At 52.0% G+C, this 26,730-nt stretch overlaps 1 protein-coding gene across 1 annotated transcript; it reads left to right on the top strand.

Moving 5' to 3' along the window:
• Positions 1 to 2,267: 2,267 nt before the first annotated feature.
• On the top strand, positions 2,268 to 16,077 carry MOGAT2 (monoacylglycerol O-acyltransferase 2; the record flags this gene model as incomplete). The annotated part of the gene is made up of 6 exons (XM_082682562.1): positions 2,268 to 2,358; positions 6,064 to 6,242; positions 12,953 to 13,157; positions 13,484 to 13,658; positions 14,290 to 14,489; positions 15,923 to 16,077. 6 exons carry the CDS (start codon positions 2,268 to 2,270, stop codon positions 16,075 to 16,077), a joined length of 1,005 nt encoding a protein of 334 aa, XP_082538688.1.
• Positions 16,078 to 26,730: the final 10,653 nt, after the last annotated feature.

Genomic DNA, 26,730 nt, shown 5'->3' with positions numbered 1-26,730 from the left:
TTTATGCTGTCCCTAACCCCTCTCACATGAAAGTGTATAATCAATCACAACCCCAGTGCAGCTCTTCCGGCCCAAAGGTCCTGTCCCTGAGCTTTAATAAAACCACCTTTTTACACAAAAGATGTCTCGAGAATTCTTTCTTGGCTGTTGGCTCTGAACTCCAGTATTTCCTACATCACAGATGGTTCTCAAAAATACAATCTTGAGCCAAAGTAGCCAGTCCCCAAAGAGTATATCCTGTAAGATTCACTCTTCATGAAGTTCAGAAGCACAGGTAAAGACGGTGATGACCTACGGGGAGGAGGAGAGTGGCTGACCAGGACATGGGGTGCTGGTCATTTTCTATTCGTTGATCAGGGTGGTAGTTCCATGAGTGTGTTCACTTTGTGAAGGTGTATTCGTTTGTACATTCAGGATTTGTGCATTTTACTATATGTTGAATACACTTCAATTCAAGGTTGTAAGGACCAATTTAGCCGGAGCACTTCCATCCTGTTAAACAATAACTTTGTTGTTTAACCCTTAAAACTGTCCCTGTCCCCCTTCCCCCAGGGGACTTACTTAAAAACAAGTCCCGGAAACCAGTCCCAGGTAACAAAGCCCTTATACAAGGGTGGGTCAGGCCAGGTGGAGACATTCAATCAGTGGGGGATGCATACTGTCTCCCTAGTTACCAAGGACGGGGCCCCGCCCTTTGGGAGCCTTTTGGGTGCCAATTCTCACTAAGGTCCTAGGCTAATTCAAATATCTACTAGGGTAAATTGTAATTCAACTGGTCACTTATGTGTGACCAAACATAACTGTACAGCTTTCTCTGTGTGTTACAATTTCATTGGCCACCTGTATGTGGCCAGGCCCAACCACATGGCCTTTGCCCTTAAAAGCTAGTCTGTGAAGCAGAGGGAGGTGGCCCTCTCTGTAAGAGGCACGGCCCTGAACATTCGGCTTGATTCTTGATGCTTGGCGCGAAATAAAACTTTGCTTGACCTTCGCTTTGTATCAGTGCCTCTCCTTTAATCACGGACCCATTATTGGGGGACCGTTCAAAGATGTATATGTAAAAGGAGAGATTTAGGAGAATCAACCAATAGATGTGGATGAAGGGGGACAGAGTCTAGTGTGACTCTATGGCTTTGGCCTGAGCAGTCAAGTTCATGGAGTTACCCTTCACTGAGATGGCCAAGAGCAGAGGGAAGGTTGGCACGGGCAGGTAAGGGGAAATCAAGTTTAGTCTCAGACATTCTATGATGGAGGTGACCATCAGGCTTTCAAGTGAAGATGTCAAGTAGCCACCTAGATATTCAAGCCTGGAGCCCCAGGGGATGTCAGAGCTGGAGATAGAGATTTGAGAATCTTCACTGTGGAGACAGACTACAAGGCCATGAGTGTGGATGAGATCTCTGAGGGAGGGAGTGTGAAGAGAAGAGAGAAGGCCCAAGGTCTGAGGGGGCAGGAGGGTGTTCAAACATTTAATCTGATAAAGGACAGGAGCCACAAAGGAGGCCAAGGAGCTGCCAGAGAGATAGGAAGGAAACCAGGAGAGCATGACATCCATTGGCCAGGTGGTTTCAAGGTCATGCTGACAGGGTAAGATGAGATCTGAGAACTGATCCTGGATTTAGCAACATGGAGGCCGTTGGTGAACTGGCCAAGGGTAGTTCCATGGACAAGTGGCATCTGAAGTATGGAGTAGGCGAGGACAGAAAGGAAGGTGAAGGCAGGGGTTGCAGACAGCTCTTCCAAGCGTGTTGCCATGCAGGCATGCTGAGAAATGGCGTAGGAGATGGAGGAGATGTTGGGGCCCAGGAATTTTTAGGTGTGAACTATTACTGCACACTTGTGGAAGGAGGAGCAGTCCACAGGATAGGAGAGACAGGAGATAGTTATTGGAGCCAGGTCATTGGACAGATGAAGACAGCATTATATTAATCTACTTGGGGCTTCACCTTTCAAGTGAAGGGCAAGATTCCAGCAGAGAAAGGTCATTGGCAGATAAGGCATTGCTTGATACACTTCCTTTTCTCCCTCCTTCCTCCTAGGTCCAGCGTAGGTGGATTCAAAGGTTTCTCCTAGGGAGCCCGTCCCAGCCACCTTAGGGCCAGAGGCCTTGAAGCTGGGTGGGGCTGGGTGGGGTTGGGTGGGGAACGCTCCTCCCCCATCCCCCCCCCCCAAACTCTTATGCAACCTCCAATATCAACAAAAATCAGTTGGTGTCGCGCACCACAGACACGCTCCGAGAAGCCGCTGGAGCCATCAGAGGAGCCAGCATGGTGAAGTTTGCACCGCTGTTCCTGCCGTGGGAGCGCAGGCTGCAGACCTTCATGGTCCTGCAGTGGGTCTTCTCCTTCCTGGCCCTGGGTAAGGCGAGCGGGGCTGGGGGCTGGGAGGTCATGGACACCTGCCACTCCAGGTGCACAAGTGTATTGATGGTGGAAAGACATTCACCCTAATGGGGACTTTGCTGCTCTCAGAGCTCTCAGAGCATGGAGATAGCAGGGTGTGGTAGAAGCCATTGTGTGTGGCTTTGGACAGGTTACTGAGTTTCTAGCTTAGTATGAGGACAGAGACCCTGCCTCAGGCTGCCTGGTGGTGGTGTGTGGAAGAACCTAGGTGATTATGGAAAAGTTCCAGGGTCTGTAGGGCTTCTCAGAAGGAACGGATTTCCTGCCTTCCTTTCAGAGAGGAGGAAACAGACTGGTGGGTAGGGAAAGAGAAGGGAACAGGGAAAGAATAGGAATGTGAGGGAAGGTAGACTACCAGGGGACTGGGGCATGAGGGAGGGTCCGAGGTGAGCCTGGTTCAGAGTCTGGCTGGGCAACCCAGCCCCTGACCTCTGCAAGTCTCTAATTCTAATCAGCTGGTAGAGCTGTTGTAGGATGAAGTGAGGAATGTGCTTGTTTTGCCCAGCGCACACTGGGCTGGACCCCTGGGCTGGGGTCCCATGGGAAGTATGCTTAGGTCCCCCTCCCCACCCCATGCCCACCACAATCACACTGATGGTGACCAGGGAGACCACCCTGGCCCAGACTCCACTCTGCCAAAGGGAACTCTTTTGAGGAGGGCGGGCGACAGAGCAGGGGTAGAGAGTGACGGGGGAGGGGTGGGGGGTGCCAGGGGGTGGGGGTTGGTTCCTATGCCAGTGTAGACAGTTCCTATTCCTTAGTTCCTATGCCAGCACCAGACAGTGTAGGCTGTGCTTCCCTGGGGGCTGGTCTTCAGCCTGTGCACGGATGCCACTATCCAGGTGTTACAGTCCGGGGATCCTCTGTACCGGCTGGTCACCAGCATCACACACACACACACCCAGATGCTCCCTCAGAACCCCCTCGCAGTTCTGCCACTGAAGGATTCACCCCCAGCAAAGCGGGCCCCCAGCATCCTGTTTCCCTTATGATTCATCTGTGTCTCTCTCCCAAGGGTTCTTAAACATTTTAAACAGCCCTGGCAGAGAAACAAAATCACTTAACTGCCCAAGGTTGTAGGTCTGGAGTCCTGGGTTCCTTCTACAACCAAAAGAAGAAAGGGAAGGAGGGGCAGAGAGAGGAGAAGGGCAGATGGTGTGGGAGGAGGTGTGTATAAGAGGCTAAGAGGCTGGTGGAGACAGCCTGGGAAGGGGGCCTAACAGGATTGACTGCAAGTCTGCGGGATCCTGGACAAAGGTCGCTTGGGGGCCTAGAGGTAAGCTGTGGCCTGGGGATCCCAGAGGGTAAGGTTCATCAGGCCCAGCATGCCTTCTGTGATCTTGGGGCCCTGGAGTGTGTTTGAACATTCTGTCCCCGCACCCCACCCGGCCTTGGTCCCCCAGCCCTGCGAGCCCGGCCATAGGAGCCTGGGAATATCAGGAGCAGCCCAGAGAGGTCTAGTAGCTCCAGGCCTGGAGGACTAGAAGGAGGAAGGCTGGGAAAAGGGATGTGGGCCCCCTGGTTCTGGGAGTAGGAGGTTTTACCCTATCTCTCATCCTGGGAGCAAAGGGGAGCCTTGGAAGGGCTTACGGTAGGGGAGATCCACTCTGGGAGCTGAAGTTCCCTGTGGCTGCAGGGGAGGTATGTACTGTGTTTTGAGTGTGGGGGGATGGGCTATGGCAGGGAGCCATCCCAGTCCCCATCAGGGGCCACCACACTATGGCACATGGCCGAATCCTGCCCACTGACCACTTTTGTATTTGTACAGTTTATGAGCTAAGTTTACATTTTCAAGGGGTTGTATTTTAAATGGTTAGGGACCTATGTATTATTATCCATGTTGGGTCTTGAACCCCAAAGTCTAAAATATTGACCACCTGTTCCTTTAGGAAAAAGACTGCCAAGTCTGGTCTAGCGAGGCTGGCAGAGGATGGGGAGATGTGGCCCCATTTGGGAGCTGTTCAGGAGATGGGGGCCACGGGGGAGATTGAAAGGCCCTTGGTCCATCGACAGAGGACTGGATGAACAAGAACAACACGTGGTCGGCACCCACGAGAGAGTAGCATTTGGCTCCAAAAGGGAAGGGAATTCTGACACGCAGGGCAGCACGGATGGCATGAGCAGGCCGCTGTGGCATCATGTGAAGTGACACAAGCCAGTCACCAAAAGACCAACACTTGACGATTCTACGAGCTTCCTAGAACAGTCCCTTTTGTAGAGCCGGAAAAGCAAATGGTGGCCAGCAGGGGCTGGGGGAGGGGGCTCAGGGAGTCAGAGGTTCAAATTTGGGAGGGGGAGGGGAGAGAGAGGGGGAGGTTTCCGGGAGATGGTGGTAGTGAGGGCTACACAGGGAATGGACTTACTGCCTCTGAACTGTGCTTAAAAATGGTTAAGGTGATACGTTTTATGTTAATGCGCCTTTTATCGCAGTAACAATTTAAAACACACAGTGCCCCAAATGGGGACCCTGCAACGTTAGCTTTCTGAGGGCAGGACTCTGTGTCTGTCCTTCAAGGCCGCCCACTAGCACCTGGCCCGTCAGAGCTGCTCTGTGTAAAGTGAACACGTGTGAGCCCCGAGTGAGCTATGTCGTCTGCCTTAGGAGCTCTACCACTGTTTGGACTGGGTCAAGGTCCCCTCCACCAAGAAACCTGCCAGGAATGACACACCCAACTACCGTCCTTTCCAGTAGAATATACAACTGAAAGCTGACTTTCTTTAAGAGAATGAGTTTATGGTGTTGAGTGGAGGAAAGGGGGTGGGGAAGGAGCCATATTCTCTAGCGGTGTTCTTTCCATCAGCATCAGATTAGGGATGGCCCACAGACCCGCTGACCCTGAAATGAAGCTGGGATTAGCCTATGGCAAGGGATTCGGACCTGCAGGTCAGAGGGAGAGCTCCTCACTGGGACTTGTCCTAGGCCAGCCCTGCTACACCCCTGAGCATCGGCCAGCCAGGGGTTTGGCCTCTTTCTCCTTCCCTCTTTACTGGGAAAGGGCACTGTGGGAAGGAGGAATCAGCATGCGCAAAAGCTAAGGGACTAAAGGAGTTCAGGAAGCTGTAAGAACCGCAGTTAGTGTGGCCAGAGTACTGGGGGTGCAAGTGGGTGAGGAGGTGGGTAGGGCCAGTCAGCTCCTCCCAGGGTTACAGGAAAGCCAGGGCAGGGCTTTAAAGAGAGGAAGACCTGGCCAGATTGATCTGTGGAAAGATGGGGCAGAGGGTGGGCAGAAAGAGTGTCCCCGTTTTCTCTGAGGTTCCCAAAAATGGAAACCAGAAACGGATAATCCAGTCAGTCCTGAAGCAGGCATTTACTGAGCACCTGGGGAGTGCAGACTACAGAGGGAGGGAGGTGGGACGGGGTGGTGGGGTGGTGGTATGGAGGGAGTGGGGGGTTGGGGAGGGAGGAGGCCAGAGTGAACAAGGGAGACAGGACAGCGGGAACTATGAATTTTGAAGTTGGACCTATGTAGGTTCCAGTCTCCTCCAAGCAAGACACTGGCGGGTACATTTCCTCCTTGAAGGCGTGGGAAGCTGAGCTCTTCCTCCTGGTGCCACAGGCTGGACGGGATGGTGCTGCTAGTGCGGGGCATACCGGCGACTCAGTGTGGACGTCTCACCTCCTTCCTCTCAGACCCCTCATAGCTCTTGCTTCCCTCCCCAGCCCAGATCTGCATTGTGGTCTTCATAGGCCTCCTGTTCACAAGATTCTGGTTAGTCAGTGTCCTGTATGCGACCTGGTGGTACCTGGACTGGGACAAGCCATTGCAGGGGGGCAGGCCCATCCAAGCCCTAAGGCGCTGCTTCCTGTGGAAGTACATGAGGGACTATTTCCCCATCTCGGTGAGTACTGGCACTGGTGGGGATGGGGTTGCGGGGGGGGGGAAGTGCCACCCAGGCTGCGGGGAGCAGAATGCTGGGCTGGGTGGAAGGGGCCAGAGCTTACACCACTGTGGGGCCTGGGGAAGAGTCCCGCTTCGTTCTGGCTGTCATTTCCCAGGGTTGGGAAAATGTCAGGGTTTGGAGGAGCTCTGTGGGCACACACATATATCCTACAGGTGTAACCCCTCAGCGGCCAGGGAGGGGGTGAAGGTAATAAGCTCAAGGTCCCAAGAGACCATCGAGCATCACCCTTTATCAGAGTGGGGAGAATGACACCCCGAGAGGGACAAAGGTGTGACCAACTCCACACAACAAGTTCTGGTTTTGAGGCGTGTGCATGAACTATGGGGTAAGGGGCAGAGGAGAGAGAGCCCTGAACTGGTTCTTAGTTCTATTCTGCCCTATCTCCAAGATTGCTGGGTTTCCTTGAGCAAAACCTCGCCCATTCTGAGCCTCAGTTTCCCCAGATATCTAGAAAGCAGACTGACCCTCCTCCCCTGTGCACGTTTGAACCTCTCACTCTGACTCGGGGCATCTCATTGTGGATACTTCACCCTGGACTCAAACTCAGTCCGGAGTAAAGCGGACCCTCAGATTTTCATGAACAGACCCACTGCCTCCTTTACCGAATGCCAGGCAGACAATCCTGGGACTTGAGTGGCCGGGCAGGGCTGGTGTATTGGCTGGGTGGGACAGGGTGGGCAGGCAGTGGGGAACACAGGTGCCAGGCAGGGAAAGCTGGCTGTCCCCTGGAAACGGTAGAAGAAAGGCATAAAATGCGGCCTCTGGAGCAGGACAGACTAGGTTCTAATGCCAGTGCCACCTCAGCCTGTGGTGCCCTTGGGGGAGTTTCATAGCCTCTCTCAGCCTCAGTGTTCTCATATGTAATGTGCAGATGATGCCTCACACGTCACTGAGTTGGTCAGATTTGCTGAGCCAGCAGGAACTCACCATGTAGGTTGGCAGGACACTAGGTGCTAGTATTACATGACCAAGTCAGTGGGGAGCATGGAGACACGTGCACGTGACTGTGGTTGGGGGGAGGGCTCTGACAGCCCAGAGCCCAGCTGCTCTGACCTTCACACCTGCCTGGCTTCTCCCATCCTGGAGCTCCACCTCTTCCCACTCCTCCTGGCGCTAGGTCCCTAGCTGGCAAAGGGGGAGGGAGTGGAGGACACAGATTCCTGGGCACTCAGCAGTGGATTCAGGGCTCCTGCCTGACTCCCTTTTGAGAGTCCTGGGGCCTGGCAAGGACTTGGGGAAGCTGGGCAAGAGCTGGGGTACGAAGCCCCAAGCTCCACAGTGAGCAGGCCTCCTGGGCAAAGGGCAAGGGTGGCATGGGCAGGGCCAGGCAGTAGGGCATCACGCTGGGGGCTGGGAAGAGGGCAGGAAGTTGAGTGGCAGAGAATTCCACACTCGTGAGGGGTGCTTCTTGTGGAAGGGTAGAGTGAATGAGCAGCCGCTGAACTAACCCAGGAGTCCATGTTGGGGGAGGACTTCTCCCCATATTTGCTTCTGGGATCTTGTCCACAAAGACAAACAGGGTCTGCGCCTATCCTATCCACTGCCCTTCCTGATCCTCCCCTAGCCAGGCACTACTGGCCCTGGTGGGACACTGCCCTGATGATCTGCCTCAGTCCTTTGTGTAGTGTTTCTGGATTAATGCCCACTGAGGGCCTGTTGCATCCCCCCTGCAGAGGGCAGGCAGTACCACCACATCGCCAGCAGAGGGCGAGATAGCATGCACTTGACTTTGCCAATCCTAGGCTGGGAGCCTGCAGGGTTGGGGAAAGGGCCACAGATCCCCTTCCCCACCTCTTCCCAGAAGACCCTCCCACTCTTCCACACACTTTTACGGCCCCGCCCCGCTGGGATCTTGAGAAGGGCGGAAGGTAGGTAACTCTCCCGCACACACTGACAGAATTCTGTTTTCCCTTGTAAAATGCATATAGATTTCTGAGATTCTTCTATCAGTTCTTAGGTTGATTTTATGAACTAGCATCTACGGATGGAATTCCAAGCAGAATTAGGAAACTCTCTGGGCCTTGCAGCTTTCTGAACTCATGCTACAGGCTTCTAAAGAGCTGATGGTGAAGAATCAGGCGATGGGTTTCCCATAGGAGACACTGATCCCACCTCATGCTGAAGGCCAGCCCCAGAGCTAGGTTCCCCCAGGGAAGATTTCATCCTCCTGGAGTCAACACTGTCTCCACAGGCCAAGGCATGAGAAGGGTGGACTGCTGTGGCCTGGTGTCAGGAAATGCTGCAAGCCTGGGGAAGCACAGGATACCTCTCCTCCCACACCTGGGACCTCCCTCTGTTCCTCACAGCCCTGTGGACGTCACTGGGGACTTCAGGCCCTCCCTCCCACTCCCCCTCCTACCCCCCACCAAGAATACTGGGGGCTCTTAGCCTGAGTCAGAAGAAGGTGGGTAGCCAGCCGCCTGCCCAGGACAGATCTGCAGCGTGCACTTGGACGGAGTAACACTTGATCCTGTGATGGCTCCTTTCATCACAGGAGGGCTCTGCCTGGAAGAAGGTCTTCCTTTGCACTGAGCTGTGCCTGTCCTGACCACCCACCCTGCCCCAGGGGCCCTGCCTCTGCCTTGAGCACAGCTGTTCTCTCAGCCCTCTGGCTGCCCTGCAGGGAGGGAGCCTCCTTCCTGCTCAGTTCCTCTTCTTGCTGTCCCTCCCCAGCCATCAGCTCTCAGGAGGCTTTCTGTGCATAGACATTTGGGGCTAAATGATGGATGTGGGGGTGGCTTCATCCCTGGCCTCTACCCACTAGTAGCACTCCCCTCCACCAGGTATGACAACCAAAAACGGCTGCAGACATTACATGTCCCCTGGTGGGCTCAGGGAACTGACCCTGGTTGAGAACTGCTCTGGGGCCCAGGGTCTGACTCCAAAACTCCTCCCCCACTAGCTACCTGAATCTTGACCAGTCACTCTTTATCTGGACTCTGCTACAGTCTATCCTGCACACAGCAGCCAGGATAGTCAATGCCACAACAGCTGTGACTCTCATGACACCTAAAAATGAAATCTAATTTTTGACCAGCCTGCAGGTCCCTGGACCCCGGACCCCCTGCTCATGCCTCACCTTCCCCCTTTGCCTTTCAAGTTCTCCAGGAGTGAGCTGTGTTCCCTGGGCTGGCACCCTTCCTGGAAGTGCTTCCTTTCACATTAACCCCTACCGTGTTTCACCTGGGGACTCCTGCAAGGTGGCAGAGCCTGCAGGAGCCAGGCCACCTGTGTTAAAGTGTTGCCTCTGCCACTTTACTAGCTATGTGACCCAGAAGCAGTTAATTAACCTCGTGCCTCGGTTTCCTCATCTGTAAAATAGGGATGTTGTCACCACTAAGTCCCTGGCAGCATGAACAGAAGATGGCTCGTCAGTATACTGACGGGAGGTGCTGGGAATGGGTACCACCTGGGGCAGTCCTTCCAGCTATCCATGCTTAGCACATCTGTATTAAACTCTAAGACATTCTTTTTTTTTTTTTTTCTTAAAGTAGTCTCCACGCCCCGTGTGGAGCCCAACACGGGACATGAACTCATGTCCCTGAGATCAAGACCCAAGCTGATATGTCAAGAGTTGGGGGACTGAGCCACCCAGGCATCCCTCTAAGATATCCTTAATGGTAAAGCAGCAGTATTTTATGTACCACTAAGAAAAAAATCCCTCCAGAGGAATCATCAAATGCATTTTGAGAACATAATGTTAAGATGCAAAGGAATGGTGTATCTTAGAATTGAGGAGATACAGCTGCAGATGTCAGTGGGTGTCTGTTCTGTGAGCCTGTGAGTGCAAGGGGGAGAGGGCAGGGGTGAGGGGGTTTGAAGCCCATCTTGATGGCATACCAAGGCTGCCAGGGCCAGGGAGATATCGTAATCCTATGGGAAATCTGCCACAAATCAGATGCCCCAAGGCCGGAGCCAGAATACTGAATCAGACCTTGCTTGCCCTGCATTTTTAAACTGCCAAGTAATCGAGGTATATAAAAGGTCATGAACAGGTTCTCCAGGGCCAGGTCTTGGAGCCGGGAGGGGCAGGCTGCTGGTGCAGGAAACGCCTTCTCCTGAGAGCCCTGGACATTCCAAGTTTGACTAGAAAGGAAATGGCCCCTGAGACAGTCCTGAGTCTCGGGATGTCTCTCTGGTTCTGCAACAAAGGCTCTCTCAGGTGCTCTCAGCGGGAGACAGTAGAACTGAGCTCAGGTCATCTGTGTATGGGCAGGTCGCTTACCGCCCCCCCCCCCGCACCTCAGTTTTGCTCAGCTGTCAAATGGGGGCTCTCACACTGCAGCCCCCCTCCTTAGGGCCACGGTTACACAAGCTGGTGGCGTGGGTGCTTTGTGAGCCATAAAGGAGCCATCAGGACAGTGGCGGTCACCGCCAAGCGTGTGAGAGGGCACAAGGGCAGTTGTTGAGAGATGGGCCTGGGAAGATAGCGGGACAGTGATGGCCCTGTCAGTGCACACATTTGCACACGCACACATCAGTGCCCGGGCAGATACTGGCACGCGTGCCTAGACACGGGCCCTCATTCACCAGGGTATTTCTCTATATGCAAAGGCTTCTTTATTAAGGATTATCATTCTTTCATTCATTTGTTCATTTATACATTCATTGCTCATTCAAAATAGGCAATATGTTCTTGTTCAAAATTCCAAAGGGACGAGGGGGTACGTGGGTGAAAAGTCCCCGCCCCAGAGGCCACTAGGACCACTAGTGTTTAGTGTGTCTGCAAATGAACAAGTGCATGTCCCCTTTCCCAGCACAGTAAGTGACACTCTGCCCACGTTGACTTGCCCTATGCTTTGTCCTAACCAGTAACTGGGGCTGTCTTCCCCTGCCAGGCCAGGGAGATCTTGCTCCTACCTCCCTAGGGCTGCCCTGTGCCCCACTGTATGGATGTTGTGAGAATTTGCTTCAGTGGGCCCTGTTGATGGGCACTGGAGGGGGTGCTGAGGTTTGGATAGTACCAAAAAAATGATGCTTCAGTTAGTAATCTCGTCCACGTGTCATTTTACACAACGACACAGCCAAAATGAAATACAGTGCTGAAATTCCTCAGCAGTGGAGTTGCTAGGGTAAAAGGTCAGTCCTGCTTTTAGGTATTCAGCTATTGCGCAATTGCCTTTCCAGGGCTTGTGCAAAATTGCCTTCCTGCTGGCTGAGGAAGAATTCGTGTGCCCGTGCGTCAGTGTGGGGAGCCAGGTGTGTTTGTAGAGGAACATGCCAGATGGGTTCCCAAGCAAGCGCCTTTCCCACTGAGGTTAACTAGAGGTTTCTCTCTTCTGGCTTTAGCTTCACCTCTAATAAGTTCCCCTGTGGGAGCAGAGACCTTTGTCCTCGTGTGGGAGACAGTGGTCTCTCCAGCTGTGGTCCCTGTAGGTTTCTCCAATGATCAGTGGGTAACTGGGGGCCATACTGGGCAGGGTGGGGGGATTGCGGAAAACAAGTCCAGGTGAAGTGCTGGAGAATCTGGGGTTGGTCGGCCTGGATGGGGGCAGTTGGCTCATATCACTGTCGCTGCCCTCAGGTCCCTCCAGGCTGCTCTGAGGACAGGCAGCCAGGCCTCTGGGACCCCAAAGGTGGCAGCAAGAATCCTCAGGGAGCCACCCGCTGCAAGTTTTAGCTTGATGACAGGACGAACTTTCACCATGGCAAAGCTGACCTGGGGGCAGAAAGGGCTGCAGACTGCTGTGGGAACTGGGCAGTTCCATCAGGGGCTTTGGGCATGGCCCAGGGGCTTCTGGGGCCTTCAGACTCTTGATGGCTGTGGCTCCTGAAGTGCAGAGCAGTGTAAAAGGTGGGCCTGCAGTTCCTGGCAGGGTGGCGGAAGGATTGCCCCCTACCACCACCTAGTCTCTGCCCGCAGCTATAGTCTGCACCCTGGACCACGGAGCAGCCTGTCCAGGAATGGGCAGGCCAAGAGCAGCATCTGTTAGCTCAGTTCCTGCCCTTCCACCCTCATTCTGCTATACCTGGGAGCAGCTAAAGACAGCAGCTCTCCTCTCCCAGGCCATCTGTGATGGCTGGTGGTCTCTACCTCCTGCTCCATGCTGCAGACATGACCAGACCTTGGCAAGTTGCTTGCTAGCAGACGACAATGGTTGAGGGGCAATGAGGGTCTGGTGTAGGGGGAGCAGGGAGACACTTGCATTGTACAGAGGGTAGATAAGCCTTCTGGCTGCGTGCTCTTCCAACCACTGCTGCTAAGATAGCAAGATTGCAATGCTCACTCCCAGGTCTTAAGTACCCATTTTTCTTACACTGAGTTTTGTTAAACTGGGGCTCTTCCAGCATGGTGGCACTCCCGTGTGTCCCTTTGATGCCTTCAAATGATACCTGGTCCTGTAGTAATCTTGGTAATTTCAGGGTACTGCACACCAGGGCTTCTTAGCAGCCCTGGGTGGTAGGCAGGTCAGGGCTAAATGTCCCCATTTTACAGATGGAGAGCCTGAGAGGGAAGCAGTTTGTCCAGAGTCAGCCATGAATATAAGAGGGTGTCCCTGGGTGCATTCACATACCGTATCTCAGTATTCCTAAGAAACTGAGCCTCAGAGATGGAGAGCGGCTTGCCCAAGGTCACCCTGATGAGTGGCATGGTCAGGATTGGCACACAGGTCCCGCTCCAGCTCACCAGGTTGCTGTCCTTGCAGCTGGTCAAGACTGCTGAGTTGGACCCCTCCCGGAACTACCTTGCGGGCTTCCACCCCCACGGGGTCCTGGCAGCTGGAGCCTTTGTCAACCTGTGCACAGACAGCACGGGCTTCCCTTCGCTCTTCCCAGGCATCCGCCCCCGTCTGATGATGCTGAGCCTGTGGTTCCGGGCCCCTTTCTTCAGGGATTACATCATGTCGGGGGGTGAGTCTTTATACCCATGGGTAGCCCAGGAGGATGAGGCTGGAGGCAAGGGATGAGGCAGCTTAGGGAGGGGAGGGCTGCCAGCACTTCCATACTTCTTGCAAGTGCGTGTGCAATGGGAGAAGTAGCTAGACCCAAAGAAGTACTCTGCACAGCCGCGAGCCGGGAGAGGACTCAGTTCCAGTCCTCAGGGGACGCCCAACTGGAGGCAGTGGGGTGGGGACCCGGGCCTCTGCGGCCACTTTCGGTGGTCTCTCTCTCCTGTCTCACCCACACCACCATCCCTGCCCACTTCCCTATACCTGAGCACCCTCCTCTCTCCCTAGGGCTGGTCACGTCGGACAAGGAGAGCGCTGCTCACATTCTGAGCAGGAAGGAAGGTGGCAATCTGCTGGCCATTATTGTAGGGGGTGCCCAGGAGGCCCTGAACGCCAGGCCAGGAGCCTTCACGCTGTTGCTCCGGAACCGCAAAGGCTTCGTCAGGCTCGCCTTGATGCATGGGTATCTGGGGAGAGGGCTCTTGGCTCCAGGGGAGATTTGCAAGGGTTAGATTTTGGTGGGAAGACAGCAGAGATTAAGTGGCTTGTATTTTGGCAGGGAGGTTCTCAGTCTGTTTACAACAAAGATGAAATTTTGGTGAGAGATGTACTATGGCATGCCCACATACCAGAGAAGATTGCAGAAGGGAGGCTTGGTGATCAAAGGCACTAAGTGGGAAGGGACATGTCTGCCCAAAGCTGGTACAAGATCTGACATCTGTGGATCTGGGAGGATGGAGTGTGGGGCATATCACAGAACTCTTCTACTTAGAAGCATCTTTGTAAAACACAAGCTATCTGGGGCCAGAGAGATTTCTCTGCAAAGCTCACAGATGTTTTCTATCTGGGAGGGCTCTGAAACATTCTGGTCTGTCTGTCCCTTACAACTGGGAGATTGTGGCCCTGAGACGGGCCAGGATCTGCCCAAGGTCAGAAAGCAAAGCTATGGCAGGGCTGGGAGACAACCCAGGCCTCTGACTGCTGATGCAGGGCTCCATCCTCTGCTCTAATTCCCGGTCGCTGGGTCCCTGCAGGAAGCTAGCTGGGGCCTCCTATGAGACCTTCCACGCATATCCTCTCCTGTCTCTCTCCAGGGCACCTCTGGTGCCGATCTTCTCTTTCGGGGAGAATGAACTCTTTGACCAGGTCGAGAACTCCCCTGGCTCCTGGTTGCGCTGGATCCAGAACCGGCTGCAGAAGATCATGGGCATCTCCCTCCCACTCTTCCATGGCCGTGGTGTCTTCCAGTACAGCTTTGGTCTCATACCCTACCGCCAGCCCATCACCACTGTGGGTGAGCCACGAGCCAGCCTGGCCCGGGGGGTGGGGTGGGGGGTGGGGGGCTACAGGGAAAGAGGCCTGGGCTCCGGGCTGCAAGGGGACATGGAGACAGGTCAGACACATCCTTGCCCTCCTGGAGCTCATATTCTAGATGGGGAAACACACTTAGGAGACCAGGAAACAGACACTGCTTATCAGTTGAGCAGGTAAGCCTGATAGAAGGCGCTCTGGGATGGGAACTGAAACAGGCACAAGGAACAATAGTCACCACGGATTACAGAGTGGCTGCTGTGTGCCCGGCAGGGTCCCTACTGTGCAGCAGCTCGATCTGCCCTAACGACCTTCAAGACAGGGACTACCATCCCCCTTTCACTAATGGTAAACTGAGGCTCTGAGAAGTTAAGTAACTTCCAAAATAACACTCTGCCTTTGAGTAACAAGGATGAGGATCGGATCAGGATTTATTTGACTTTTTATGTTTCTAGAGAAGAAGGTTTAATTCTGACCCAAAGGATCTCCTCAGGCTTACTGGAGAGGATGGGTACAAGAAAAGGGCATTCCAAGTCTATTAGAATTGTGTGTAGAGTAGGAAATGCTACACTTGGATTAGAACCTGAGGGATTATCCCATAAATAATGGGCATGAGCTCTCGTCCATGGACTCAGCACTATCTTTTTCAGCTCTTGGGACTCCTCATTTGCTTTCTTCTTGGATCCCAGCTAGATCCCTCTGATGAAGCCTATAGAGGAAGGTTCGTCTTTTTCCATCTGTTTATTTGCTAGTTGAGCACAGACTTGGTGTACCCCTACACCATGACTTTCCCTGTGTATTGTGGCAATATTTTCAAGAGTGTTAGTTCTCCTGCTGCCCCCAGACCTATTGCCAAGAGAAGGCCGGGGAGCGATTATCCCAACCAAAGAGGTCACTTAGGGCTTCCCTGGAACAGGCCAGATGGAGAGAGAAGGAGGAGGAAGAGCTGTGTGGGCTGTGGGCCCACCTCGTCCTAGATCTACAGGTACCTCTGATCATGACATGTTGGGCTCCCAGAACCCTGTGGAGCATATCCCCAGGATTTGAAAACTGGAATGGGATTCTTCCGTGCTGTGTGACTTGAACAAGTTGCTTAGCCTCTCTGAGCCTCATTACACCACCTGTCAACAGGGGTAAGAGTTTCTGTTCCCATAGGATTGTTACAGGGATTAAAGAAGATGATGCGTGGCAAGCGCCTGGTGCATTCCTGGTGCGTTTCATGGCATGTGGCAATGCTCACTGATGTTGTTACTATATCAGAATCTTGGAGTTACCATAACATCTTAGAAGCCATCACCCAACACAGGGTTGAAAGGGATGGCAGTAAGAGCATTTTGTGCCGGGATGCTGTGGGGTAGGGCTCCTGCAGCCCCATGGTTCCTGCTCCAGACCAACACCCACACTTGTGCCTTGCAGTGGGAAAGCCCATTGAGGTGCAGAAGACACCATACCCCTCACAGGAGGAGGTGGACAAGCTGCACCAGCGCTATATCAGGGAGCTGTGTGACCTCTTTGAAGCCCACAAGCTGAAGTACAATATCCCCGTGGACCAACACTTGGAGTTCTGCTGAGTGCCTCCCCAGAAGGCAGGATTGGCGTTAGGAGCCCAGTGGAAGGTGCTATGATCTAAGAAGGCTTCCTGGAGGCATCTATTGAACATACCTTCACAGCCTTCCCAGACCTCTGCAAATCCAACCACACCAGGCCCCAAGTCCCAGCCAGTGTGCGGGAGGGGACACCAGGCTCTGGAGTTGGTGATTTTCACCCCTGCTGCGAAACCCCCTGCCAGCCTCCCTCTCCTTGGCCTGCCCCTCAGTGAATGGGAGAGACTGCTGGAAGAGAGGGATTTCTGAGGTCTCGGTCCCCTGTTGTCATGTCACTCAAGGGACAGAGAAAGAGAGGGGCCACTCTCACCTGGTTTTTCTTCCTTGACCTTGAGTTTCTTTGACCTTGTATAATGGCACAAAAGAAGCACATGCTCCAGCCCCATCTCCTACAAACTCCCTCATCCCACACCCTGGATGTCTCCGCCCCTCCCTCCCTGTGCCAGAGAGGAGGGGTGGCCTTGCAGTCTCTTTGCTCATGCTAAGCACCTGTGCATTTCTGGGTCCTCTGAGCTATAGACTGGCAGCCACAGGGCTGAAAAGGTGGAGAAGGAGAACTGTGCTCTGTCACTGCTGTATGGTGCTGGGCAGCCTTCTCCTCCTCCTAAGCCTCAGTTTCCCTGACTGACTAAGATGAACCCTGAAACTCAGCTGGAGAGCTCATCCATTGTTATTTCAGCCCTGACCTTGGCACAGAAGGGTGGGGGGAGGGTCTCCGTAAACATCAGTTCAACAGATGAAAGGATTCTGTTTTAGCCTTCTTCTGTTCCTCCTCATTCCTCGACAAAGAGGGCTCATCAAAGCCTCTCTTTGGACCCCCACTCAGGCCCTGTGGCCCTACAGCCACACCTCTACTGACAGGGCTAGAGAACACCATGTTGACTGATCCTTCCTGATCCATCAGCCCCAACCTTACCAGCCCTGGTCCTGATCTGCTGAGCAAGGAAGATGAGAGGCTGTGTTAAGATACAGAGCAGATCGACACTGAGAAGAAAGACCAGCCACCAGGAGTGTATGTTTCTGTGTGTCTGCAGGGTGGGTGACATGGGGACAGATGCCCTGATGAGAAGATTCTGGATTCCTAGGTTTGGGACATATGTCAGTAGTGAAGGTCAGGATGGCCAGTGGGAACTGTCCTTGTGACTTCCCCTTCCCCTCCAGCAGGGAAGCAACATCCTTTCTCTCCAGGAACAAATAATACCCATAACTACAGCAGTAGGGACATCTGAGAGTTGTAAACTTGGGTTTAAATCCTGGCTCATCCCTTCTTCGGTGACTCTGGGCAATTCATGTCATTTCCGAACCTCAATTTTGCCATTTGAGGAATAAAGACTACCATACCCATCTCTGGTGTTGTGAGCATAGTAAGATAATATTTTAAATGTGTAAGTCACCCCATGTCATGTCTGGAATGGTGTGGAATATGGGTAATTGGGATTCAGGTGATAAAGTTACCCCGTGTCTCAGGAAGGTGCCTGGTAGCTGATGAGGCAATATGCCAGAAGGGCCACAAACAAGGGAAGTGGGAACAAAGAGTGGTGGGGTTCAGGAGAGGGAGTGATGATTTCAGAAGAGGAAGTGGAGGAGGTGAAAAATGGGCAGGGCTGTGAAGGAAGGGCAATATTTGCAAAGGAGAGAAGTACTTGCCCATCAGAGTTCTCTATTGCTGTCTAGCCGGCTATGTCAAAGCTGAATGGTTGAAGAAGCAAGGAGTTGGTATTTCTTGCAGTTCTGTGGGCTGACCAGGTGGCTCTTCTCAGTCTGCCCTGGGCTCCTTGCAGCTGCATACAAACAACTGGGGCTGGGCCTCTCTTGACAGGTGAGTCTGATGGGTCTTTGGTGTTCGGTGGTGGCTGGATTTGGTAAGAATGGGAGCAAGGCTGCAAGCTCTTAAATCCTGGCCTGAGCAACTTGCCCAGCATCTTTTCATTCCATTCTGTTGATCAAAGCCACTTCTGAGCGTCCCCCCACCATTTTAAGCATTAGGAACAGACTATGCCTCTGCCTGGGGGCAGCATTAGTGTCAGAATACAGCGGGCTGGAGGTCCACGAAGAGATTCTGTGGCCATGTTGGCCAACAATCTACAAAACAGCGGTAAATGGGGGATGCCTGGGTGGTTCGGTGGGTTAAAGCCTCTGCCTTCAGCTCAGGTCATGATCCCGGGGTCCTAGGATCGAGCCCCCGCGTCCGGCTTTCTGCTTGGCGGGGAGCCTGCTTCCCTTCCTCCCTCTGCCTGCCTCTCTGCCTATTTGTGATCTGTTTGTCAAATAAATTTAAAAGAAAAACAAAAAACAGTGGTAAATGAAAGCCTGCTGTGGGACACCCCCGCCCCCAAGTGTAACGGAATTTCCTGCATGGCCATGATCAGAGCTGTAGTTTATCCACAGGGCACCAGCTCCTTTTCAGCTGCTGCTCCATCTCCATCTTGTGCTCCCTAGTTCATCCTCAGTGACCAGCCAGGGTGTAGGGGCCATCGTTGGTCAAGGGACACAGGCCATGCTGGGGACGCTGCAGGGAAGGAGCCAGGAGTGGGCATACCCGCTTCCCTCTTTCTTCCGCCAAGGTTCCCCTCTGCCTGAGCCCCTTTGTGAGGTGGAGGGCACAAGGGCCCGAGGCTGCAGTGTACACAGGTAGGCCTCCAGGAAGGAATGGGGAGCAGACAGGTGGACAGTGGTTCTGCAGAGATCCATGGAAGAGAGACGTCCACCTTCAAGTCCAAGCTGCTTAGTGCCTTTCGCCACTCTTCCATCATCTGGCCCAGTTTTCTCAGTCCTCATTTGTCATCCTCCTTAGTCATGGGCTCCCATCACGCTGAACCATTTGTATGTAGTTCCTTGTATCAGATTTGCTCTCTTTCTCCCCTCTAGGCTTTGTCCATGCTGTTCCCTCTGCCTGGAATGGCATCTCCCCTGCCCCACCTCCCCCTTTGTCTGGGAAATTCCCATTCGTCCTTCAGTACTGGTTTCCTTTATTCGGGAAGGCCTTTCCTAATGCCCCTGGTTGAGATAGTGGTCTCATGGGGTGCCCTGACTTCCCCTTCCTCTGCCACGGCACTCAAACCTGGGTGGCTGCTGGGTGGTCCTCGTCCTATGCATGATACCTCTGCCTCCAGTGAGCCCCATCCAGCCTATCCACGTGTAGCACCTGCCTCCACTCTCCAAACAAAACCCAACACCCTAAAAGGGTCTCCAATGCCTCAGGATAATGCCCAAACTCCTCTTCAGCCTCCAGAGCCTTCCTCATCTGCCCCTAGACCTCACCAGCCTCCCGCTGGGTCTTCTCTCCTGTACCCCATCACCCTGCCACCCCTCGCTGCTTGTTGAGTGCACACTGCGCTCGCACCTGCTGTGTCCCAGGGCATGCTGTTCCCTTGCCTTGAAACACTCTTCCTTCTAGACCGGTTGATGTCGCCCATCCCCAAAGGGCGCCTCCTTTGTTGGCCATTAGCACACCCCACCTGCCCTCCTACCCTGCCTCCCACCTCACTGCCCTGAAGCAGAGTTAGTTATCTCTCTTTTGGGCTAGTTTTAGGGGTGACAGGGCCATGGTCCACAGTCATTAATGGGTGAGTGGACTTCTGTGTCTGCCAGTAGACTGTGAAAGCCCTAAGGGCCAAGACCAGATCCTAGCCACCCTCAGCCCCACCCCAGTACCCCGCTTGGACTCAAGGCACTTCAGCACCACACTGGGTGAGAACTGGTTGGATAAATGAATCCTTGCATGGCACTTCCTCTTGGGAGGCCTGGGGCAGGGACAAGGCCAAGAATACCCAGGTCTTGCTTTTGGAGGTCACTAAATCAGTTCTCCATGGCTATGTGACTCCAAAACTGAGCAGCTTTAAACCACAAACAGTCATTGTTTCACAGTTTCTGAGGTCAGGAATCTGGAAGCAGCTTCCCTGAGGGATACTGGCTCAGGCGTCTCCTGAGCTGTAGCCATGCCTTCATTGGCAGTTCCAGAAGACTTGAGTCGGCCAGAGGAACCACTCCCAAGCTCCCCCATGTGGTTGTCGGCAGGAGGCTCTGTCTGCCTCTGTGCGGGGCTCTACACAGGGCTGCCAGTGGTGTGCCTTCTCCCAGAGCAAGTAAAGAAATGGGCCACACTACCTTTTATGGACCTCGCCTCTGTGTCACACACTATCAATTCTGCCCTATCACATTCGTGAGATGTGAGTCACTAAGTCCCGCTCACACTGTACAAGGGTGTGAATCCCTGGATAGGAGGTCCCTGGGGGCCGGCTTGGAGCTATCTCAGGGACGGCAGATGAACCCTCAGAGGCTGCACGAGGTAACTCGCCCATCCGGTCTCAAAAAGGGTCCCCAAATGGGTGGGGCACAGAATGAGCAGGGATGGGGAGCAGAAGGAATGCTGGCCACAGCCCCCTGGCCTGGCTGGGATGGAGGAGGAGGTGACCATGAGATTTGAGGGGGTTTGGATGGGGGAGGGGAGTGGTGAGAGACTTGGGAGGGCCAGAGGGCAAAGAATTCTTCCCTTTTCATCGTGACCCAGGAGGCCTCACGTGGAGGACCAGGGCAGCAAAAGAAAGGAGGCTAGGGTCTGATCTGAGTGGAAGGCTGCCCCAGAGAGCTGCACGGCTGGGAACAAGCACACTGGACTTTGAGCAAAACATGTCCTTTTCCCGAGCGATTGCAGGTGTTTGTCTAGGGGTTGGTCTCCCCAACTGATGCAGTGTGTTAGAGCTGCACATGAAAGGGGCCAGTAATTAAATTAATCCCTCCTGACTGACACTCCTCAGGGCCCCCAGAGCCGGCCTCAGGGGCCTCGGCATTGTCTCCGCGGGAGAATAGCTCCCCGACCCCAGGGCCTACACACAGATTCAGATAACCAGAGGATGACAGGTTTTGCCAGATGTGGTGGACAGGGTAAGAGGCTCTCGAGTGTGGGGTGCTCTGGAGTCTTCCAGAAATCATGCTGCCCTTTGGCCTCAGGAGAAGTTCTCAGAAGGCATTACCCACAGGGAGCAAAGGGCCCACTGGGATCCAGCCTGTGTGACATGGCTTTATGGTGCTGGGGTGGGGACAGGGGTCAGCCAGCACAGCACTGCCAGCAGCCACGTGGCATGGGCCACACGGTGGCCTCACGAGGAAGCTGACCGTGCTCAGTGAGGGTTCAGGAGGAGGCTCACGCAGGGAGGATGCAAGCTGCTGAGCAAGCAAAGGCAGGGAGAGGAGACGGGGCAGGGCACAGGCTGATGATGGCAGCTCCTGTGAGTCAGCGGGCAGGAGGGAGCTTTAGGGAATGCGAGGCTGGAAGGCCAGGCCTTTGTTCAGCAAACTTGGAGACAGAGTGGTGACCAAGGCACCCAGGGTCCCTGACTTTGCCTTGCCTACCATCTGGGGGAACTCAAATGTCTAGTCAAGGAGTCAGGAATTTCGCCCCCAGGTAGGGAGGAGCCCCGGAAGGTCCTTGAGCTGGAGTGGGTCGGGGCAGGACCAGATGTACAGTGGCTGCCTTGGGCTGGACTGGGCATCTGTCTTAATGACCTCATGGAAAGGCGGAGCCAGCACTGATCCACTTACTAGGCCATGCTGGGCTCTGGGTGGGACACTCTTCAGGCATTATCTCAACGACACCAGCAATGACACCCACTCTTTGGAGTAAATGAGGTTCCTGTGTCGGAGAGGGGTAAGGACTTTTTGAAATCCTGGTCTCAGTAGGAAGACTGACTGCCCAGATAGCTATTCTGTTCTACTCCCACTCTGCCTAGTTCTAGCCTCCAATTGGGCTGAAGGGCACAATGGAAGGGGCTGGGCCTGAGAACCCTTGAGGTGTGCACAACCCCCCACCTGCCTGCTTGGCCGCACCGCACACCTCCCTGCACTGCATACCACCCCCCCATCCCTCTCCCTGTGCCATATGCCTCCTTGAGGCTTGGTTCTGTCACCTATTATTGTTTCATCCATAAGGGAGTATTTAATAAATGCCCGTTCCTCCTCACCCCTCCCCTTTGGAAATGCCAGGAAATGGATTTTGAAAGACCCAGGAGAGTTTATGGATTGCAAATGAGGTTTGGGGTTTTCTTAGACTCTAACTCACCACTCACTCCTTGCTAGAAAACCTTTAACCAGTGCAAGGTGTGCCCTGGACCCCTAGTTGTATCTTTAGTGAGTGAATGGATGGAACTAGATAGGCAGGCAGACTCTTTCTAGTAGCCCCTTTCAAAGGGGCCCTGAAAAACAAAACCAGCAATGAACCCTCGTCCTATGAATATAATGCCAATGATTTGGATGAAAAGGGACCTCCCCCTTGAAAAAGGGCAAAAATTGTCAGACCTGGCATTTGGGCATGGGCTAGATCAATGCCTCTCAAAATGTCTGTGGTATAGGACGAGGTTCTTGTTGGGGGGGTGCCTAATTCATCTCAGACCTATTCATTTGTAAAATACAATATAATTACCTGAAAAATGAAATATGAAAACAATAACAAACATAGTCCAAGTTTTTATTCTTACTTTCAACAGACATACAACCCTTCTGCCACATTGCTCTAAAGTTTCAGAGCAGGTACTCTCAAATTCTGTACCTAACTTGGTCAGGAACCATGAACAAGTGGTTAATGGACCCATTCCAGCCCTCAGACCACACTAGAGCCACACAGCCTTAGCACTCATGGGGGGCTAATTACTGGGATTGTCAGATCACTGTGGTTAAGCTACATGAAGGTACTTGGTGAACTGCAAAGAGCTCTACAAGATTGGTGGGGCTGTGGTCTTGGCCACTTACACGTGAGTAAGCTGAGGGGCCTCTGGGAAGGGAAGGACTTGCCTGAAGGTGCAGAGCCAGAAAGACTCCAAAGTGCAATCACTCTTCATGCAATGCTCTTTCCACCCTGCCAGAGCACTGGGCCAATGACTAGTCCAGATGGGGAAGAAAGGCTTGGCCTCTTCAGCCCAGATCAGGACAGCTCTGATGGGCCACTTCTGTTCAGCTTCTCCCTCTACCCAATTCCATTGCCTTCCCTCCCTTCTGTAGGTGTTGACCCCAAGAACTCTCCCTAATAGACATCCCACAGGCAAAACGTGCTTTCAGAATCCACTTCCTGGAGAACCTAACCCATGACCTCATGCATATATGAAGAGTTAAATCTCAATATATGACTAGAGAGATTAACTAACCTGTCCAAAGTTGTACAGTTTTTAAATGGGCTTTATGTTTTTGGAGTCAGGATTTCAACTCAGATCGGATGGCAAAGCCAGTGGTTTTTGCCTTATGAGTGAGATCTTCTGACTACCAGCTTGGAAAACAAAGGAAAGGATCAGAAAAATTGTATTTAAGTTGTGAAACTTAAAGTAACTGTATTCAAAATGGCGCACCACTTTGGAAGACATTTTGGCATTTTTAAAATAAAGTTGAATATAGGCTTACTGTACAGCACAACAATCATGGTCCTAGCTATTTACCCCACTGATTTGAAAATAAGTCCACACAAAAACCTGCACACCAGTGTTTACGGCAGCTTTCTTCATAATCAGCAGAAACTGGAAGCAACCAAGATCATCCTTCAGTAGGTGAATAGACAAACACACTGTGGTACCTTGAGGACAGTGGAATACTACTCTGAAATAAGGGGAATGAGCTATTAATTCACACAACAATGTGGATGAATCTTAGATGTGTTTCGTTAAGTGAAAGAAGCTTTTTGATTCCACTCATGATATTCTGAAAAACGATGACATAGGCATGGAAGCAGATCAGCTATTGCCAGGGATTTAGAAAGGGCGAATCATTGACTAAGAGAGGCATAGAAAATTCTTTAGGTTGGTGGAATGAACCTGTATGGTATGGGACTGGTATATGATTGATACCATGCATTTGTCAAGACCTACAAACAATGAACCTTAATGTATAGAAATTAAATTGTAAAAGACCAACCAAGAAGCCTGGCAATTCCAAGATGGAATGCAGACTTGTGACAAAAGAATCTTTTTTTGTTATTTTAAAGGAAGTTAGGTTTTATTTACTTATTTGATAGATAGAGAGAGCATAAGCAGGCAGAACAGCAGGCAGAGGGAGAGGGAGAAGCAGGCTGCCCACTGAGCAGAGAGCCTGATGTAGGGCTTGATTTCAGGACCCTGGGATCATGATCTGGGCCAAAGGCAGACACTTGACTGACTGAGGCTTCCAGGTGCCCTGTGATGAAAGAATCTTTAAACTGTATTATAAATACAGGTGGAAGGGAAGAACTGCCCTAAGGAACTTTGGAAAATAGGGTTTTGACTGGAAACTCTAAGACTAACATTAAAATAAATTGTACATAAATACCATAGTGTAGTTAAATTTGAATCCTCATGGGGGTGTGCATCAACAATTTGGAAACGGCTGCACTGTATACTGAGAGTGCACAAGTAGGTAAGTAGATGGTGGGAGCTGCTTTTCTCACTGTTGGGGAGGGAAGTTACGGAAGAGCAAGGGAGGAAGGCTAGAATGAAAAGTGGGAGACATCAGTACGAATTGATGTCTAGTTTGACAGACAGAGAGGTAGATATGGAAATTATCATAAGTATGTATGTGTGCATGGGTTAGCTTACATACGTGTATTTCCTACCTCCTGCTTCTTTCTACCGAAGGAACCTAGAATAATATCACCCCAGTAGCCTTGTTGGGCAGGGAAAATAGAGCCTGAAGCATCTTTGAGTGTCAGAAAGTAAAGAAGTACTCAAAAAACAAAACAATGGGAGCATCTTAAAGGAACCCAGGAGACAAAATGAAAAAGCTCCCAATGGCCATGGCTGGAACAAAACAAAACAAATGTCAGTATTTGGACTATAATCCCAAATATGAAATACATGCCCACGAGTACATACTGATAAAAACAAATGTTTGAATGATAATAAAGAAGTGGGAGAGAAGAGCCAAATTTCTCTTACAGAAGAATCCTAGATCCTTGGACGGAGATAGTCTGCCCTCGAGGACATGGAGCTTAACCCACCCCACTTGAATTGGGGGATACTTAGTGGCTTGCTTCCAAGAGTGTGGGAAGAGTTGGGGTCAGCAAAGGGAAGGTGAGTAACTATACCATGGAACCATCACAACCTCCAGGTGATCAGGGTCAACAGCAGTGATAAGTCACCTTGACACTATGTGCCTTTGATACGATGTGATGAGAACGACACCTCCCTTCTGTGGTCTTCCTCTCCAAACCCCATGACCCCAAGCTGACTAGGAGAAAAACATCAGATATATCTGAAAGGAGTGACCTTCTTTTCTGCAAGATACTTGGCTAGTAGTCCTCCAAAGGGAAAGCCATCAAACAACCAAGGAAAGTCCGAGGAACAGTCACAGACCAGAGGAAGCTAAGAACACAGGACAACTACATGCATAATGGTAACGTTTTAAAGATTCTATTTATTTATTTATTTATTTGACACAGAGAGAGAAAGACAGAGAGAGTGCACACAGGGGGAGAAGCAGGCAGAGGGAAAGGGAAAGGGAGGCTCCCTACTGAGCTGAGAGCCTGACGAGGGGTTGGATGCCCTGATGCAGGGCTCAATCCCAGGACCGTGAGATCATGACCTGAGCCAAAAGTAGATGCTTAACCCACTGAACAACACAGGTGCCCCCAAACCAGTGAAATTTAAATAAAGTTGTGGATTTTAGCCAATACTAATGTTGGCTCTTTAGTTGTGACCTATGTACCCCAGTAAAGAAAGATGCTAACAGTGGTGGAACCTGGAGGAGGAGAATTTAATTACTCTTTACACTGTCTTTGCAGCTATTCTGTAAATCTAAAATTATTCTAAGATTTAAAGGTTTATTTTAATTTAAATAATTCAGAAAAATCACTGTGGGATGTCTTGTTAGTTTCCTGAGGCTGCTGTAACAAATCACCACAAACTTGGTCACTTGAGACAACAGAAATATCCTCGCTCACAGTTCTGGAAGCCAGACAACCGAAACAGGATACACTGGTATCAGTTTTAGAAGGGGTTCACAGGGCTGGGCTCCCTCTGGAGACTCTAGGGGAGAATCTGTTTCCTTGTCTTTTCCAGCTTCTAGAACTGGATAATAGATTCCTTGGGTCCTGGGCTCTTCTTACATGTCCAAACCCGGTAAAGGAGCATCTTCTAACCTTCCTCTATTCATTGTCACATTACCTTCTGCCTCTGTATCTAGTAGGGTGTCTCTGCATCTCTATTACAAGGATACATGTGATTATATGTAGGGCCCCTCCAGATAATCTAGGATAATCCTCTCATCTGGGGAAATACAATTTCATCACACCTACAAAGACCCTTTTTTATCCAGGTAAGGTAATATTCATAGGTTCTAGGGACTAGGACCAGGATATCTTTCATGGGGTCATCATTTAGCTTATTCGAGATGCCAAGCAAATTATGTGTTCTCTCCAAGCCTCAGGTCCCTCATCCAGAAGTGAGGTACAAATGTATGTAAACGAGGAGGCCTGATCTGCCACCAGACTTCTTCTTTCAGGAAACAGGAGCCTGAAGAGCTTCCTGTCCTGGGAAGAGGAATCCTGACATTCCTCCTTCCCCATGGGCCCTGCTCCTCCAAGTTAGTGGGGTCCATGGCCAGGACGTGGTGGTATAGGGAAAGAAAACTCAGCTGGGAATCCTAAGATTTGGATCCAAATTTCAACTG

This window comes from Mustela nivalis (genome assembly GCF_964662115.1).
Source record: "Mustela nivalis genome assembly, chromosome: 9".
NCBI classification, from domain to species: Eukaryota; Metazoa; Chordata; class Mammalia; order Carnivora; family Mustelidae; genus Mustela; species Mustela nivalis.
This window is presented reverse-complemented; position numbering and strand designations above follow the sequence as displayed.